Genomic DNA, 18,653 nt, shown 5'->3' on the forward strand with positions numbered 1-18,653 from the left:
AAAAACCATTTTTTAATCACAAAATTGATAAATATGTTTTAAAGTTAAAAAATTTATTTATTTTTTGTTTTGAAGAACATATTTGCTTAATGTTTTTTCAAAGTTTTAAAAACAGTTTTTTATTCTAATAAACAGTTTTCCAAAGAAAGAAACCTTTTAAATTCATTTATTTTATATATTTTTTTTTAATACGAACAACTTTTAATTTAAAATGATAGATTTTTAATAATTTTAATTGTATTTAATTTTAATTTTTTTTATAGTAATCTAAATTTGGAAATGGAAAAGGGAAAATGAAAATAAATAAATAAATAAATTAAATACGCTTCTCAGGGCCAAAGGCTATTTTACAAATTGGGACCATAAAGATTGTCTGGGCAATAGTAATTTTGGTTCTCCATTTTCTGAGTGCACCTCACTACATTTACAGATCTCTCCTGTTTTGGTCTTAGAAATTTCAGCTCTCTCTCGATCCTCGTCGTCTCCTTCATCTCTGGGGTCAAACCCTAGCCTCTGGCAATGGCTTCACCCTCCGACGAATCGGAATTGCAGAACGGAGGAGGCGAAGCAGCACCTGAATCAGTGCCAGAACCAAAAGTGGGGGTAAATACCGAGGCAGAAGCCAAGGTCGATGGAGATCCCGAGCAGACCGTGATCCAATCGAATGACGCCGACAATACACCGTCCGCCGAACAATCTGCAAAACCGGAGCTACAAAAAGACGAAGGAAGCCAAACATTCACGATGAGAGAACTGTTGAGTGAATTGAAGGATGGTGAAGGAAACTCTGCTGCCCGAGAGGGCGAGACGCGTGATGCGAGTCATCATTACAGGTAAGCTTTCGGATTTTTCTCAATTATCTCTGAAGAACTCTTGATTTCGGCTTTTGTGGCCTAATTTAGCTCGTAAAATGAACTGATGCTTGGAAACCTACCGAAACTGCTTTGTTTTGCGTAGTGATGGTAGATCTTTGAGAGAAGGAGATTGAATTATTTACATTGTTTTTTATCAATGCCAACTCGCCTTCAAATCGTGTTTTGTTTTCTTTCTTTATTTTTGTTTTTGTTTTTTGTTTTATTTTTTGGTAAGCTCGAAAACACTACTCGGTGTTTGAGTATTTGGATTACGCTTGAGATTTGGAGTTTGACGATTTTCCTCAAAATACCCGATGACCTCCTTTTGATGCTGTGAAGTTCACAGCATTGTAAGGGATTCTGTGCATTTTCCTTCTCTCTTTGCCTTGAACTCGATAATCTATTCAAGTGAGAAGGGGATTTGGCATTTTATGCTCAAAAAATTGAATACAACCATCTCTTAGTCTTGCAGCAATATGTCTGAACCTTGTAACCTACTGTAGGACAATAACCTCTGTCTTTGAATCCTTATGCTATACATTACAGAACTAGTTCAAGAACCTTCCTTTATTACATTCCAGCCTATTTATGATGATGAAAGAACCAATGTCTGCATTGGATCTATGACACTCCGTTCTATGCTTCTCAGTCCTATCTCAACCTGCCTTGTAGATCGAACTGTATGCCATTCAGTCTGGTTCCTTTTGCTTGTGTCTATTGTTAATTGCACCACCATCATCATCTCTGTTAGGTGGATTTATTCCGCTCTATGCTTCTCAGTCCTATCTCAACCTGCCTTGTAGATCGAACTGTATGCTATTCAGTCTGGTTCCGTATGCTTGTGTCTATTGTTAATTGTACCACCACCATCATCTCTGTTAGGTGGATTTGTTCTTCAGCCTTAGGTCATTATATTTTTTATTTGTAAACTATTGCATGATAGTTCTCTCATATTTCTGTATATATTCATTTATCCTTTTTGTTGATAATTTGATAATCTTGATTAGCTTAGGAGAGATATACGCTCATTGTCATAATTCCTTTTAAAGTGTTATGATGTTCCTTCTTTTATGATTGTGTGTTTAACTTCTAGAGGATCTTAGTTTTTTCCACTTATTGCTTTTGAATGTTTCAGTTCAGAAAGCACACAACAGCAACATCATATCGACCATAATGATCCTGCCATGGACTTGATCAATAGTGTCACAGGTGTTGATGAGGAGGGCAGGTCTCGCCAACGAATTCTTGCATTTGCTGCCAGAAGGTATGGATATCTTATTCCGTATTTCTCGATTATCAACTTGGCTGGTGTTCTAAGTAATTCTTTTCTTTTCAAGTTCCATTGCCAAAAGTTTCATAGTTATCTGCATGATCAGTGTTACACAACATTCTTCGCATTGTTTTTGTAACCACTAGATTTTATTTAAGATTTGAGATCCTTCAATAAGCAAAGCTATCAGCCACTCTTCAATAAGTTGTGATTTTCCACCTTACTTTCAGCCATTCTATTGCCATTGCTGTACAATGATAGATGTTGTATCTAGTGTTTGATTCACTTTGATTGCTTCCATCTTGTCGCAGTTAGAGGGAATACCTCTTAACTATTTACCGTTTTAAGATTCTTACTTTTCCAACTTTAGTAATCTTCTTAAACTATATCCCAGTTCATTGGGGGTGTAGTGCATGATTACATGGATCCTGGCCTATAGAGATATACCCTTCATCAATAGGTCTCAGATTTTTTCCGCACTACATCTATGTCCTTTTCATTATACCTTGTTGTTTTAGACTGCATGCACTGAAAATTAAAGAAGTTGATCTCTCACATCTATATGAATACTAGCACTTGCTGTAAAGGTAGTTTTGGTCTTTTCTTTTTCCCTCCTTTTTTCTTTTATTTATTTCTTTATTTATTTTTTGAGGGTAGGGGGAAGGAGCATAAACAAATTGTATGCTTATTTGGCACTCATTTAATTATAGCTTTTGAGTCTCTTTAGTAGCATAAGCAATTAGATTTTTTAAGAATGGCATTATTGGCCTGTGGTATTGTTCAGAAGATGCATCAATGTTAACACATTTTAAAATTTGATAATATGAACTCTTGCAAATCTTCTCTTCATTTGAAATAAAAATAAAATATTCACTATTTTTTCTAGCAACAGACAAGTTGCTTCTTGTGTCAGCTTTCAATATTATAGTGATTATTGCTTCTTATATTGACTTTAGATATTTGTAGTGATCACATTTTACAGTTTGTGGATGTGTTTACATTTGAGCATGCCTTCTATATTTATATTCAATGCTTTTATTTGTCTATGTATTTTGAATTCCAGCGTGGTATTGAAACATATCTCCTCCTTCCTGCTCAAGCATTCAAATTATTAGAGTTTGCAAAAAAAAAAGCCTTGTGCATGTATTTTTCCTTCATGGTCTCTTGTTTAAACTTATTTGTCTTTGTTCTTATCTTTTAATTAATACAATAGAATTTGCAACCTTTTAAAAGTTTATTCTGACCAACATGGATGGAAATATTGGATTGGTATCTTAGGCTTAATGTTTCCATGACCATTCCTTGGCGGCATTCTACAGGTATGCTAGTGCAATAGAGAGAAATTCGGAAGACTATGATGCACTTTACAATTGGGCGTTGGTTCTCCAGGTGCAATTTCATTTTCTCATATACTGACTGGTTCTGTCAATTCTCATAATATTGATATCTTCTGGCATCCTTTTATATAAAATTTCAACCTTATTGTTTTGATGTTCTACAATTTAATCAATTATCTGCAGTAGATTTATTACCATGGTTGCATTTTGGCTTCAGCCCTGAAAATGTGATTCACTTGATTGTGGATGAGAAAATTGGGTGCATAACACAAAACAGCATTTCTCTGGAAGACAAACCTGATAGGGTGCTGGAGACAATCAGAACCATTTTTTGGCCCCAAAAAGGGTTACAATGTCTATTACAGTCGTCTCCAGACACCACGTCAGATACATACCCTTTTAGGCAATTAAAATTTTCAATTTAATTTTTTTTCTAAATTTGGTTGTCCGCCAATAATCATGTGCATTGAAAATGTTTAAATGTATATATATATATATTTTATATATAAGTAAGAAAAGTAATGTATTACGGAGATGCGCTAAAATAGCGACTCAAAATGTATAGGAATAGAAAGGGAAATACTCAACCCCTTACAAGTGAAACAAAAAACTGTCTGTATCTCACAATAGAAACATTCAGTATGAAACTGCAATCCTGAGCATGTTGAAAAATTGTGACATGCGTCAAAGTGCATTTGTTCTGTCCATATGATCTTGATTAGAAATGATCCAATCAAGATGTACAGTGAGGATCCTATTCATATGATTTTGCACTTCTTGACAAATATAATCTGTTTCGTTATTCTTAGCGGTTATTCTTTTTTTTTTTTGATGGATTATTCTAAGTGGTTATCCTATTTTGGGTAATGAAGAACTTCTTTCTTAACTCTTGGGTTCAACAATTATATATAACTTAAGCGATAGAATAAAAGCTTTTCTCTTCTTTATTAACTGATTTATGTATTGGATTCCACTGGACCCATGGTTGAGAACTAATGATTGGCTATGTCTACAAAGATGTTGGATTTACTCATGGTGATCAATTTTTTTTATGCAGGAAAGTGCAGATAATGTGGGTCCTGATTCTAGTTCACCTTCTAAAGATGCATTGCTTGAGGAGGCTTGTAAAAAATATGATGAGGCCACCCGTCTTTGCCCCACACTTCATGATGTATGTGTGCATTTCCATTCTTAGATTATTTTGTTGAATGTTTGGGCAATTGAGGATATCTAAAGGAATGGCTATACCAAGCATGATCATCATGGAACATCCATGCTGGACATCAAACTAAAAAAATAGGATCCTAAGAGTTTTCTGAGTGATTAGGCCACAGTCTGTGAATGTATATACATAGGTAGTTTGGGCAAAAGTCAAGGCATCAAGTATGTTAAGGGAAGGGAGAGCTAAAGGGTATTCATAGGTGCATGCACTTACTCTGAAGTTCCATGTACCAGAAAATAACAAAACGTAAAATAAAATAAAATCAGTGTGAGTTTGTAACCTGAGGGGAGACTTTAAAGTGCCGGGACATTGGTTCCAAGCCAAGAGCTGGGCCATGTGGGCCCTACAGAAGGGGAGGTCTTGTTGTTCCTACATGGGAGGTTGTTGTATGAGGGTCACAGAGCAGTATAAACTCGTGCTCTTCAAATGTTGAAAAGGTGTCAGACTAGTGGTACCCCAGCCCTTCAAATGTTGTCTGGCTTCAGAGAGCAGCAAACCCTTCATGCTCTGGCTGGTGGAAAGATACAGAGCTAGGAAGTGCTTCAAATGCTGGCTGCTTCACAGTGCAACAAAAACCTCATGCTCTTGGCAGGGAAAGTCAATGAACTGGTGTTACCTGGGCATTTCAAATGCCTTATAGGCTGACTCTGGTTGGCCCATCATCATTTGAAAGGGGGAAAAAGAAAATGAAAAAAGAAAGGAGTTTAAGAAGGGAACCTTGCAATTTTCACATCAAGCAGATTATAAATGAATTGTAAATGTTTCATAATATAAGCTCTTCTCACGATCAAGTGGTATTTTTATCTTATGGCAGGCTTTTTATAATTGGGCTATAGCAATATCTGACCGGGCAAAAATGCGGGGTCGTACTAAGGAGGCTGAAGAATTATGGAAGCAGGTTTGACCCAAATTACTTTTCTTTCTCTAGTAATTCTGGATTCTTTATGTCCTTAGATTTTAAACTTCTTTGGTTGTCATGTGGCTATATGCTCAAATGCTGTTGTAAATGCTTCTAAACATGATCCAAAGTTTCAGTTGCTGTACATTTGAATTTTTTCTTTTCCTATCAAAGAAAAGTTTAATTTAGAGCATATTTTAAAAGGCATGCTTTATGCACGGCTAGGCTCAAGGCACAACCACTCCTTAGTCATAGGGCCTTGCTTGCCATGATATGTGCCTTATTGAAGAGGCACGCCTTATCAACTTTAGTCTTCCTTCTTAAACACTTTTATTCTTAGAATTTCAAATTGTATTTTGAAATTTATGTAATTTCATTACTTTCTTTTATTCTCTTTTAAATGTTTGGAATCTTCAAATAAAAATTGGATTATATTTTGAATCATATTTTATAGAATTGATATGCATTTCATTTCACTTAACTCAAGCTTGCGCTTTGAGTTGTGCCTTGCGCCTATGTTGTAGGAGACTTTTGTGCCTTAGGTGTGCCTTGCTCCTTTTAAAACTATGATTTAGAGGTTATTTTATTTTATTTTATTTTATTTTTAATTTTATTTTTAAACTCTAGAAATGTTAGTGATGTAAAAGTGTTTCAGAATACAATGGCATGGAATTATAAAAAGCTAGAAGTGGTAAGAAACATTTGGAAAATTAAAACAAGATATTGTTACATGCAAAAAGATTCTGTAGTGGTGAACTAGAGTGTGTTGAATTCTGATATCTCTTATATGGTAATAGATGGTTTGACTTGCTTAGTGCTCCTGCTTATATTTCAGAATTGTTTGGCTTGCTTTAATCATTAATTACATGTGAATTGATTATAGAGCTCCCTTCTTTTCTTTTTTGGTGATTTCCAGCCTGCCTTTTACATAATGGCTCTTGATGGGAACTTGTTCCCATCTTTTTCACTGATGTAGTGTATGATGCGGTGATTGTTTTTCTGCAAGCTCTTTAAATTATAATTGCCCAATAATCTTTTGCTGAGAAAAGAGAATTTTGGAAACACTAATTCACATCTTATTCTTTTCACCCTGCAGGCAACTAGAAACTATGAAAAAGCTGTTCAACTCAATTGGAACAGTCCCCAGGTATGGCTTAGAATCTTGTCATTTCCTCTGAACGTTGAATTTTACTTACAGCATTCTTTTCCTTTCTTCTTCCTTTTCAATCTCTTTCCTTTTTCCTTGACTTCTTACATAGGAATCCTTGCATGATGCTTTGTTTGAGGACATTTTCTTTATAAGTTAGAGAAACTATTGAAACTGCAAGAAATGGCACAAACCCTGAGCACACGAAATATATAGAATCCCTCAAGGAAGATGATTTTTATTGAGAACAAAATAAGTTGATTTGTATTTTTATTTTCAACTACTAATATAAATTGAAATATATTGCAGGCACTAAACAATTGGGACTTGCTCTCCAGGTACTTTTAGTAGCATGGTTGCTTGCAAAGCCCACTTTTTTATTTTTTTATTTTTTTTATTTTATATTTTATAATTAATTACCAGTCTGGGAGTTCTCTTCATGAATTTTTATTTTGTAATTCTTGAAATTTTGTATTGCCTGAGGTGATGATGGGAAGCTTGATTCAATTTGATGCTTTAAATTTTTATTAGGAACTCAGTGCTATTGTTCCTGTGCGAGAAAAGCAGACGATTGTAAGAACAGCAATTAGCAAGGTACAAATTTAACTCAGAGACATACAGTGCTTGGATGAATATACAGGGACAAGCATTAAAATAATTATAATTTTAGTTGAATGTTCTATTCTTTTGATACCTTTCACCTTTGTCATATTGCAGTTCCGAGCAGCAATACAGTTGCAATTTGATTTCCATAGAGCAATTTACAACCTTGGTACTGTTCTGGTGGGTTTGCTAGTAATCTTGTCCTCGCATTATTTTTATGGCATGATATATCCTTTTGAATACAGAATTCTTTGCAGTATCTACTTGGTTGGGTCACGTGAAATACCATATGATCTTACCTTATCATCACATGTCAATTGAATGAAATAAATTGATTTCATCTTATTATTTACAGTACGGATTAGCAGAGGATACATTAAGGGCCGGGGCGATAGTAGATAAAGAAGTTTCCCCTAATGAGTTGTATAGCCAATCTGCTATCTACATTGCAGCTGCTCATGCATTGAAACCAAATTACTCAGTAAGAAACCTATTCTCTGTGTGTGTGTTGAAAGATCAAACTAAGGATGTGAAAATGAATGGGAAAGAGTTAATAGTCTTTAGTTTTCCATGTGCTTATCAAGAATGAATTAGATATATTAAAGCTTATGAATGAATTCAAACACTTAACCCATAACTTTTAATATTCTGATGTGGAATTTGATTTCATATTTGAGTTCTAAAATTCTCATTTGATGTTTATTCTTTACAGGTTTATCGTAGTGCCTTAAGACTTGTGCGATCCATGGTCAGTTCTTATCTTGTTAAATCATTATGAAAGTGTTTTTCTTCATTATCCATATTTTCCCATAAACCTTGTTTACTCAGTGATGCCAGACATTTTTCTTCTTAAACTTTCTTCAAATATTAGGCTCAAATAATTTTTGTGACTCATTAAACACTATGATAAATTGATCTTCTAAATTTATTCAATGCCCCATCAATTATATTTAAGAGAAAACTCTGGCTACCTCCCTCGAGATTTCTGATATAAAATTGGCCTCTCCTAAGGTTTTGAAATAATACCCTATCCCCTCTGTGTTTTCATGTGGTGAAAGCACTTGATGATGGGTCACTCACTGGTAGTTGATGTTTCATGTAATGTAATCACTTAATTTTTCATAGCAATGGGCAATGGGAACAATTGGACGCAAAACAAATGTTTATCAGGACAGATCATCACTACATTGGTCCCCCATATAGTAAGTTCTCAACACTAAATATTGCCAGGATGATAGGATACTCAACGATCCAATTTGGAAACTTCTTAGCATTTTTTCCTAAAAACTAATGTACCAATAACAATCTCAAAAACAAACAGTGATGAACCATTTATTGATCTTTTTTTTTGGTTGTCATAAACTTCTTTTGGTAGGATTCCTTAATTTTTGGGCTTTGATCTTCTTGCAAGTGGATGTTAAAGGGGTATGATAATCATCGAATCTGCATCCAGTTTGAGATTTATGAAACCTCCATTAGTCTATAACTTCATACCATGTCAGATTGCATGTGGAGAAAAAGTATTTGATGACCTATAATAATGGCTTTGTGCAAACCATGTTACCTTTTTCTGACGTTCTGATGCGGCATTAACTATGACCATCTTTTCTGGACTTTCACATTTTATTTGGACCCCATAGTCATCAGATTATTCACCAAGCATGAAAAGCTGAGGAGAGGGGAATATTATTAAAAGCATGGAGGGAGGTTAATGTTATTGCAGAATCCTCAAGGGAGCTAAATTTCTTTTCAGAAAGCTTAGGGGATGTTGTTGTTTTCAGTCCCTACCATATGCCTATGTGATTTCCCCTATGTTTCATTATATAAAATAAAATGAAACTGAACTGAGCTCAGCTTGATAACCTACCATACTATGCTTTCTGACAACCTGACATTCTGTAATCTTGTATTAATGATTTTATGTAGTAGCTACCAGTTTTTGGGGTTTGGAATTCAGCGTGATTAACTTCGTATTGATATCACTATCAATTGCTTCTCTAAGCACCTTGTGCTACAAGAAAACTTATGCTTAATAGAGAAGAACCATACCCAAAGTTATGCTTGATATAGAAAAACCATACCCAACCCTGCACTGATCCTCAGGTCCATCCGACATTTTCTGCCCCTCCGTCATTCCTTATTTATTAGTTTCAATTCATAATGGGTAGATGTAACCTACCTAAAAGCATGGACAAATTACATGGTCCACAAGGTGGCAGTCGCTGTCATGGTTGTATGCATACTTAATGTGGCAGGTTGGTTAATCATTGTTCATATTATTACTCTGACTGAACTTACCTGTTGACAGCTCCCATTGCCCTATCTCAAGGTTGGATATCTCACTGCACCACCTGCGGGGAATCCAGTTGCACCTCATGGTGACTGGAAACGTACACAGTTTGTTTTGAACCATGAAGGGCTTCAACAGGTATTTGCTACCCTTTAACTGGTATCATAAACTAATAGCAAATATACCTGAGTTTGCCTTTCCATTGTAAGAATTGATACTAAAAAAAATTGGGAATTCTTTCCTCTAGAAATAATTTCCAGTATTTTAGGTCATAAAATTACATTAACATAGCTACCTTAGGATGGATCTTGGAGATTATTACTTTATCAGATATGTGCCCCTACTAACTTACACAATTTACATCCATAATGATTTTGTTGCATCTTTATTTTGTATTTTTTTTTCCTAGGCCATCCCTGTTGATATCATTAACTTAGTATTTTTTCATAATTTTAATTTTACTAGTAGCTAAAATTGTTGGATACATTATAAAAAAAAAAAAGAAAAAAAAAAGGAAAAACAAGGGTTTTAGTGATGTTTCTTTTGGCTGTATATCTGATTTTAGATGACCTTTCCATTGGACTAGAATCAGAGAATTTGCCTCGTCCCTCCACAAGCTTAAACAATTGAGTTGTCTAACAAAACTTCAGTAACTTTAACACCTTTAGAAGTAATTGCAAATGTAGAGTTCTTGGTTGATTGAAAGAACCAGTCTTTTGGTCCCTGATAATCAGTAAGATTGAAAATGAGGATAGGATGATGTCCTTCCTTCTCAATAGCTCAAGACAAGCATTAAAATCAGTAGTGTTCTGTCTTGTAGGGACCCACACATGTTAACTTCTCTAATAGATTGCCTTTAGGAAACATCTTCAGTCAAATGTAAAATTAAAATCAGCAAAATGTAAATCAACCCTCTATAGGTTTCATTACAAGGAATCAACTTTGATTGACAAGCTTCATAAATCTCAAATATATTGAGTGAATCCCTCGGCCTAAATGCTGGTCATGTGCTTCAGGAGGCAAATAAAATGCCTTTTGATAAGGCAGTGAGGTTGTTTGCGATCTTCAGTAGAGTAGATTTCTAACGAGATTTCTTCTCTACATTATTCAGTGTGTTTTCATGTTTGGAGGAACATCAATACCTACACAACCACACAGTTAGGTGTAAGAGTGGCTGAACCTTCCTTCCTTCTTCTGAACACTTATTCTTCTGTGCAGCTCAACAAGGTTGAGCAAAAACAGACACCGCAAACTCTTTCTGGCAGGTCAGGAGATGCAGTTTATATTGATAAAGCGGCCATCAAAGTCGATGTTCCAGATATTGTTTCTGTATCAGCATGTGCTGATCTGACTTTACCAGCGGGTGCAGGCCTCTGCATTGATACAATTCATGGACCAGTTTTCTTGGTAAGCGTATTATTCATTGTTCACTCCAGAATTATTCTATGAACATCTAAGTTCAAATTTTATTGTTAGATGAAGGGTGTTGCCCAGTGCTTGCTCATTCTTATTATTGGTACTATGGTACATCTATCTGGTTGACCGCAGCACGGCTTTTGACCCTAAGCATGAAAAGGGATAAGTCAATCCAATTCTGATGGTTGAGGCTTGTGCACTTGGATCTCTTCACCTTTTTGCTTTATAAAACACTATCTCATAATTATGTACCTGTGAATGCTGAACCCCCATTAGAATTATTAAATGGTTAGAACAAAAATACGAAAAAGCAAACCATTCTTTTGGAATCTTAATATGGACATGGAATCTTCAATCTCTAATGCAATTAATTGCAGCTGGATATTTTTTATTGTGCTGCTGGGGATTTTAATGGAGCAGGCACCAATTAAATGACTGCTGACCATGATGTCAGGATTAGGATGTATCTTGCCTTTCTGTTCAATTTTCATTTCTGGTCAACCTGACATGAAAATTTTTGGATTAGGACTGGATCTTCCTGACCAAGAAGTAACGGGTTCTTTATCCTATATGAATGAACAAAACATGGACACTTAGAATATGAGGATGAAGTTATAGATATTCAATAGAAGGGAATTAGGCCATGTTAAGTTCTTACACTTTCCATAAATGTACTTGCATATATTTAGGCAACTAAGATATCTGCTTCTTGCTATTCTTAATAAAGGCAATATGTTATCCCATTGCATTCTAAAAAGTTAAAAGATGGCTGGAGGAACTGCTATTTCCCTTACCAATATGCAAATGTATAGGTTGGTGTGAACAATTATCATTTTAATAGTTCTATCTTTCCTCGATGAATCATATTAGTTGTTATTTTCTGGACAAGAAAGAAACACAGCTTCCTTAAATAAATAATTTTATTAATGAGTGATTTCCGTATAATGATTCCTCAGGTTGCTGATTCATGGGAATCCTTGGATGGATGGTTTGATGCAATTCGTTTAGTTTACACAATTTTTGCTCGAGGTAAAAGTGATGTGTTGGCAGGTATTATAACTGGCTGACATTTTCTCTTCTCATGTGTATTGCCAATGGCAATAGTTTTGTGGAGATAGATTTCGGGTTTATGAATTAAGATTTGGTTGTTCAAATAAAATTAGTGTATATTATGAATTTTGGTTTTATAACATCATGTAATTTGAAATGTGCTTCAGTCGGTATGGTGGTATTTAGACCATTTCCCATCATATTGCATTTTCCTAGTTTTTTTTTTCTTTTCTTTTTTTTTGGTTCTTTTATCAGAATTTTCCTGGTTTATTTTACAACATGGAGACCTGAAATGTTGAACTGGATGCTGATCCTCTTATATTTTATTGTTATTCTCTTTATTTTCTACGACTTTGATGCAGGCTTCCACATCTATGCCACCATAAACCGACATACCCATTGAACATTTTTCCGTGTGAGCAAATATTTCCTTCTGATACCTAGTTGCCATATATTTTGTTAAAGCAATTCATTGTACTTGGGTCTATGAAACCATCTACAAAGACTCACCTACGCTTCATTAGAAAGTTGTCAAGTCAGCTGTGAGTAGTGGGGTTTAAGGGACCCCGTACCCGCATTTCGGTTTCATTTGACTGCCTACCCCATCTGAAAAGAAATATATTTCATTGATTCCTTTGTGTCTGGACCATCTCTTCAGCGCCTTATTTGGACCGAGAAAGTTGGATCTTGATGGGTCTCTATGGAGTCTATACTCTCCCCTTATTAGCTTTGTCATTGGATCTCCTACCAGATTTCTGTGTGTAAGTCGAAAAAATCGATATTGGTTTGTTAAATTTTTTTATGAAACACAAATAATTTTTATACTAGTTAAAATAGAGTTTATACATTTTCCTATAGTTCTCTCAACAAGGACCCCTTTTTAAAAACTCAAGATTTCCTATTAATTTGCTTCTGATATTATGTTAAGCTACAAATTTTTCGAAAAGTTTAAATTTATTAGAAAATAATCTATATTAAGTTTACTTGGGATTTAGCTTTAACATCAACTAAACAAAATAAAAAAAAGTCAATCGGGTTTTAGTTATTTCTCCATAAAAATCTGGTTACAAGGAAGCATCTCAACAATTACCTTAACCCTTTAGAGAATCATTATCATTTTGGAAGTCCAAAGACTTGAAAATGGTGGAAATTACTCTACTTGATCCGTTTTATCTCTGTACCCTTATTTAAGTAGTGAAACCCTTGCTGCTTGAATATTATTATCTCTCATAGAGAGATATAACAAAAAGAAGATAAGCCATTGCCCAACTATATGGAGTCGGGTTGATCCTCTAACATGACACACCGGTTATTCCATTTGGAGAGTGAAGACCATCGACTGTAGTGCCTTTCCTAAAGCTTTCATATTGCTGTTGTTCCATCTAGAATCCCTGCAAAGGTTTTTTCTGTTTTCCTTTATAAAGGACAAGGGAAGGAGGACAAATATGGACGAGAGAATAGGAGGAAAATTAGATATAAAACTTCAACTTGATACAATATTGGGTCCCATGGTTTGGGTAAACCATTTCTTAATGCTGAAACATTCATTTGCGGAATAAATTGAATTTGCCCTCACCTGCAACAACCTTTCTTTATGGGAGTTTCCTCTATGAAGCCAAGAACTTCATACAGATTGGAGGACTGATTTTGGCTAAAGCAAGTATTGATGCCGGAAGAATCCACAGCCCTTCTCCACAAAGCAAACCAGAAGCCACGGCGGGAACCATTGACTCAGCCTTATTGGTGTCGAGCTTGTGCCATAGAAACACAACCAAAGTCCCCAAACACATGTCGATAGCGAAGTATGCCCCGACTAGAAATGGCACTGCCATGCACATCGGAAGGGGCATCCATCTCCCGATCTTAGGCGGGCAAAGATCTTTAACCATATTAACTACTACCGCAAAGGCAAAGAAGCTGTAGCAGAGCTGCAAGCAATGCTGTGGCAAAGCTGCCACACCCTCAACCCCTAGGATCGCCATGTTTCTATATATTAGCGCATAAGGGGCTTTGTATTCTCCTTTTGGGTTTCCCACATCAAACGCCCTGTAGAACAGGAAGAAACTGAGAGGAGCCGTGATGCAGCCTATCGCTGTGCCGATGGCCTGGCTCAAGAACATTGCACGAGGAGATGCCATAGTGAAATAGCTCGTTTTGAAATCTTGCATCAGATTGCAAGAAACTGAAGCGACGGATTTGATGATACCACACCCTGCCAGCGCTGCCACCACTCCATTCTCTTTGCCGGACAATGCAGCCAGCATAAACAGTGCCACCTTCCCGTAATTATATGCCATGTTGATGTCTGTTAGACCAGTTCCATACGCGTTACAGAATGCTAGAGATGGAGCCATGATGTAGGCTACAAGAACAAAGTACCATTTTAGCTGCGGGAACATGATTGGAAGCACGGTTACAGAAATAATGGCAAAGACGATGTATCCAGTGACTCCTATCCAGAGGGGAATGTTTTCTCTGATGAAAACTTCATCTTGTTTTAGATCATCAATTGCCTTGCTCTGCCCATCTACATCTGTAGAAGGCCAAAACATCTGTTAGACCTTAGAAGTGGTTTTTCTCAAAGTTAGTCTGAGCTTGGTGGTTGTACCTATTTTGAGGTTCTGGCGCTGGCGTTGGTGTTGGTGCTTCAGTCTACCGTAGATACTTGTGATCGAAAAAAACACAACCTTGACGAAATTGTAGAGTCCATCACCTAAGATGAGAGAAACTGAGATAAAAACCTGCCAGGAAACATCCCAATTGATCAAATGAGAAGACTAGAGTTCTGTTAGAAAACACAGGGAAATTCAGTGGTTCTAAGCTAAGCATATTAAGAGACCTTATAACCATTTAGACTCTTCATACTGCTGTCTGGCAAATTCTTGGGGAACCACTCGCCTTTAAGATTACCGATGAGAGGCCACATTAGCCCCCAAGACAGCACAGCACCAAGAAGCAAAGACAAGTTCACAAGGTGGGAACAGATCATCCCTGCTCCCACATAAGTCATGCTGAAATTGAAGTAGAACCTGCAAAATCCACATGAAAAATTATCATTCAAAGGCCGGGATCAAAGAAGCAGACAAGGCAGAGAGATGAACAGTGGTATGGAGATATACGTTTGCTTCCAAGCTTGCAATCCAAAACTAGGGAACTGCGAAAACCCACATTCATCTTTCCCTGAGTAAAACCACTGGAAAAACCCCCAAAATAAACTCATGGAGAAGTACTTCATGAACCCCCGAACCTGCTTCCTGAAAAGAAAATTCAGGATTGATCACTATACGATTTGTGATAAACATGAGAAAAAGAAGGGGCCAAAAAAGTATTAGTACTTTGCCAGCTTATCATCTTGGCTATGCAAACCATTGATGAGAACTGCAGTTGCTGTCCCACTTGGATACGTCAATCTGTAGTCAATTATCATGATCTGCAGAGCAGCGAGAAGCCCATGAAAAATCTATTTTAAGGGTATGAATACAAATTACGCTAGGGTTTAGGGTTTTGTTGGGTTATAGAAGAGGGAATCAGTAGAGCACACTATATGAATGAAGTTGAATATTTCATTCTTGATTGCAATAACTCTCCTAATTAATTTGATTTATGTGGGCAGCGAATCATTGAAAAAGGAAAACAAAAGGGAACTAAATGTATATACCTTTCTGAGAGGAATTAAGACAAAAAGGCCAACAAAACAAACTAGAAAAAGGAAGCCAGTCATCCAGCCAAACCCAGGATCCTTGATACTAGTTGGTGAGTTCCCTTCGGTGTCGATCCCCGCCTGCTCATACGTCTTCCTGTTCAACCCCAGAAGATAAGACCCGAACCCCCCTACAGTCCAAGAATTTCTTTCAAAAAATCCTGAAGACCCAAAACATTCAAACGCAAGCAAACAAGTTGTATACGATTGAAGGTGTATAGCTCATGCAAACCTCCAACAGCAATGCTATAACATGCGACTGAACATGTCTGGATCATAGTGTTCTCTTGGCAGGTGAACGGAGTTGTCGCGAAACCAGTCCTCTGGAGTAGCTTTGTCCATGTCCGGATGAACACAAAGCCGAGAAGGGCAGCGGAGACGTTGAGATGAGGAGTGAGCCCAGCGGTGAGGTTCAGCTTCATAGCTATCACACTGTACATGCTCCCTATCACAATGCTGGCAATGACTCCCCTTACCGTTATCTGCTTTGTCCATGGAGGTAACCTCTTCACCTCCTCGGCCTTTTCCCACTGTTTCTCCATCTCCTCCTTCTCTATCTCTTCCTGCTCAGTTTCCATGTTCTTGCCTAGATCTTCATTCGACAAAAAACCCCATTTAGATTTCGAAACCACTACAACAATGAAGAAAAGGAAAAAGAAAACAATCCTCACCTTGCTATTCTTCTTCTTCTTCTTCTTCTTCCTTGCTTGCTTCAATGGAGGAGGGCTAGGTATCCACAGAATCACATGGAAGTCATGAACAAACCTTCCATATATTTCTGTGACCACTGCTTCAAGTTTGTGGGCAAAAACTCATGCATTGAATTGGGGCTCGGTCGTCTTCTTCAACCTGTGTATCAAAACAATTACAAATTCCTTCCGAAATTAACATCATCTGGTGCCTGCCACTCTTCAATTAATACCTCACAACCAAACTCTACAACCTTGCTTGTCGTTAGCTGTATATGAATTTGACATACTCACCTGCAATTCATTAATGCATGCCGGAAATATCAAAAGAAAAAAAAGATGGGTTTGTATATTCTGTAGTGTATATATATATATAAAAGCCACTGTACTGAACTGCATAGCTTAGATATTAATTATCCTGGATAAGCAATCTGACCTGTACCGAACTCTATACTTCAGATATTATCCTGGGTAGGCAAGCTGATCCAAATTAGCCAGTGATCACTTGGTTTTTTGTTTTTTCCTGCTTTTTTCTTTTTCAACTTCTTGAGATGGTTATGATAATGTTTCTACAGACCAGAAGATTCTCTCTGTAAAAAATGGGGATAGTGGGATATAGATTTGATCTCTGGGCGGTGTCTGAGCAAAAAAAAAAAAGGTTTCTAGTTGCATGTCTACTTCTGAGAAGTGAAAAAAATTCACAGGTTGTTTGCATTCTTGATCTTAATTTCTCGTTCATGGAATTGGTGGGGGCTTTTTAGTTTTTTCTACTGAAAGGGGTAGGGTCGGTCCAGTGTCTACTTGCTCCGTTCTACACCCACTTTTCTCCATGTGAAGCAAATGTGAATAAAACAAAATGTCATATTGAATCATTGATATCTTTCATCTTTCTGCAAGTTGATTCTTTCTGCAAGTTGGGCGGCTTCAATCCAATGCGATCCAGTCAAAATAAAATTTAGCATATATATAAGTCTAGAAGCCAAAAGTCTTGGAGATGAATGGAAGTTGCTTTACTTAATCTGTTTGATCTCTCTATCCTTGTTGAAGTTGTGGAACCCTTGTAACTCCTTTGAATCTTGTTAGCACGAAACATTACAAAAAAGAAAGAAGTACGTACTCCACTACTAAATTTTGATTTGGATGTGTCTAATCATATGTGCTCAAGTTTACCCTCCAATAGAACACATTAGTTATTCCTTTTGGAGAGAGAAGACTACCTACTACAATGTCTTTTCTACAATATATTTCTTGGATGGTTAACAAATAACCCCATGATCAGAAAGAAGGAAATGACCACTCACCTTCCAAATGATGCTAGAAGGCGAAAATAGCAGATATTTAACATGATGGGATGCATATTAAATTAATGCACTCAGGCAAGCAGATGACCCTGTTGGTGGAAATTACATTCCATGTGATGGGACACACGAGAAATATGATTTAACTCCACCCTCATAATTATGGGATGCCAAGGATGTTACCCCTAAATCATGAGTCTATAATCATTTCCTAATGGTGTAGTAATGAGGTATGAGATAAGCAAGGGAATTGAAGTGATATGGCTAATCCATCAAACCAAACAAATCCTAAAAATTCCTGTAAAAGCCCAAAGGTTGAGCAATGAAATTAGACGAGAAAAGAGCTGACACTACCTGATTATCTCAACTTTATTTATTACCCTCATCTCTAATAACCCCATGACTAACTTAACCTCCAAAAAAGATTGACTAAAGCAACCTCCTTGTTCTAATCAGTCTCTTTATTTGTTGTAGGGGCGTGAGACTTAGGCAAGCAGGCAAGCCAACTACTCGGCAATATGAGAGGGGATGGTGCAACGAATTAGTGTTGTTTATGGGAAACGAAACAAAAGTTGTGATGCAAACTCATACGAGTAATAGGTGGCGATTAGAAGATCTTTCACCTTCAGTAAAGCTTTAAGAATAAATAACTACAATCAAAAGGAGAATCAATGAGGAGAGGGAGGAGACCTTATAATGTGAGGTTGGAAAAGCTTGCAAATAAAAATGAGATGTTAATTCAAGAAAACAAAATGCTCAGAGGATGATGAGATGACGTCAATCGACAGCTTATGTTCCAACTATTAAGAAGAAGCCACAAATGGGAAAACAAGTAGTGAAAAAAAGGAAAATTTTTGAGAGGAATTCTGCTAATTCTAA

The 18,653-nt window shown here is 36.5% G+C and overlaps 2 protein-coding genes across 4 annotated transcripts; one reads left to right on the forward strand and one right to left on the reverse strand.

Moving 5' to 3' along the window:
• Nucleotides 1-375: 375 nt before the first annotated feature.
• LOC117933977 (protein HLB1) lies at nt 376-12,392 on the forward strand. Its single transcript, XM_034855566.1, is given in 15 exon segments — nt 376-833; nt 1,990-2,118; nt 3,444-3,513; nt 4,519-4,632; nt 5,498-5,581; nt 6,678-6,728; nt 7,038-7,050; nt 7,053-7,066; nt 7,260-7,322; nt 7,446-7,511; nt 7,687-7,812; nt 8,044-8,079; nt 9,640-9,759; nt 10,840-11,028; nt 11,994-12,392. Coding segments are annotated over 15 exon segments (1,500 nt in total). The 5' UTR covers nt 376-519; the 3' UTR covers nt 12,105-12,392.
• A 1,141-nt stretch (nt 12,393-13,533) lies between these two features.
• LOC117927954 (metal-nicotianamine transporter YSL1-like) lies at nt 13,534-17,143 on the reverse strand. 3 transcript variants are annotated; one of them, XM_034847699.1, is made up of 10 exons: nt 16,913-17,143; nt 16,731-16,770; nt 16,459-16,636; nt 16,020-16,379; nt 15,746-15,918; nt 15,423-15,517; nt 15,207-15,341; nt 14,927-15,116; nt 14,696-14,828; nt 13,534-14,620 (listed from the first exon to the last, which is right to left on the reverse strand). In XM_034847699.1, exons 4-10 carry the CDS (start codon nt 16,363-16,365, stop codon nt 13,695-13,697), a joined length of 1,998 nt encoding a protein of 665 aa, XP_034703590.1. In that variant the 5' UTR covers nt 16,366-16,379; nt 16,459-16,636; nt 16,731-16,770; nt 16,913-17,143; the 3' UTR covers nt 13,534-13,694. The 3 variants fall into 3 exon arrangements, with proteins under 3 accessions (XP_034703590.1, XP_034703583.1, XP_034703595.1); XM_034847692.1 differs by lacking the exon at nt 16,731-16,770; XM_034847704.1 differs by lacking the exons at nt 16,731-16,770; nt 16,913-17,143 and adding an exon at nt 16,771-16,824.
• Nucleotides 17,144-18,653: the final 1,510 nt, after the last annotated feature.

Source organism: Vitis riparia, chromosome 2 (genome assembly GCF_004353265.1).
Source record: "Vitis riparia cultivar Riparia Gloire de Montpellier isolate 1030 chromosome 2, EGFV_Vit.rip_1.0, whole genome shotgun sequence".
In the NCBI taxonomy this organism is placed as follows: Eukaryota; Viridiplantae; Streptophyta; class Magnoliopsida; order Vitales; family Vitaceae; genus Vitis; species Vitis riparia.

What these genes read in the sequence shown, in the direction of transcription:
- LOC117927954 (XM_034847692.1), bottom strand. Translation starts at nt 16,365, where the DNA reads ATGGAAACTGAGCAGGAAGAGATAGAGAAGGAGGAGATGGAGAAACAG. An exon ending in CAAGATGATAAGCTGGCAAA is followed by an intron (nt 15,342 to 15,422) that starts GTACTAATACTT and finishes TTTTCTTTTCAG; the next exon opens with GAAGCAGGTTCGGGGGTTCA. An exon ending in TTGCAAGCTTGGAAGCAAAC is followed by an intron (nt 15,117 to 15,206) that starts GTATATCTCCAT and finishes TGGATTTTGCAG; the next exon opens with GTTCTACTTCAATTTCAGCA.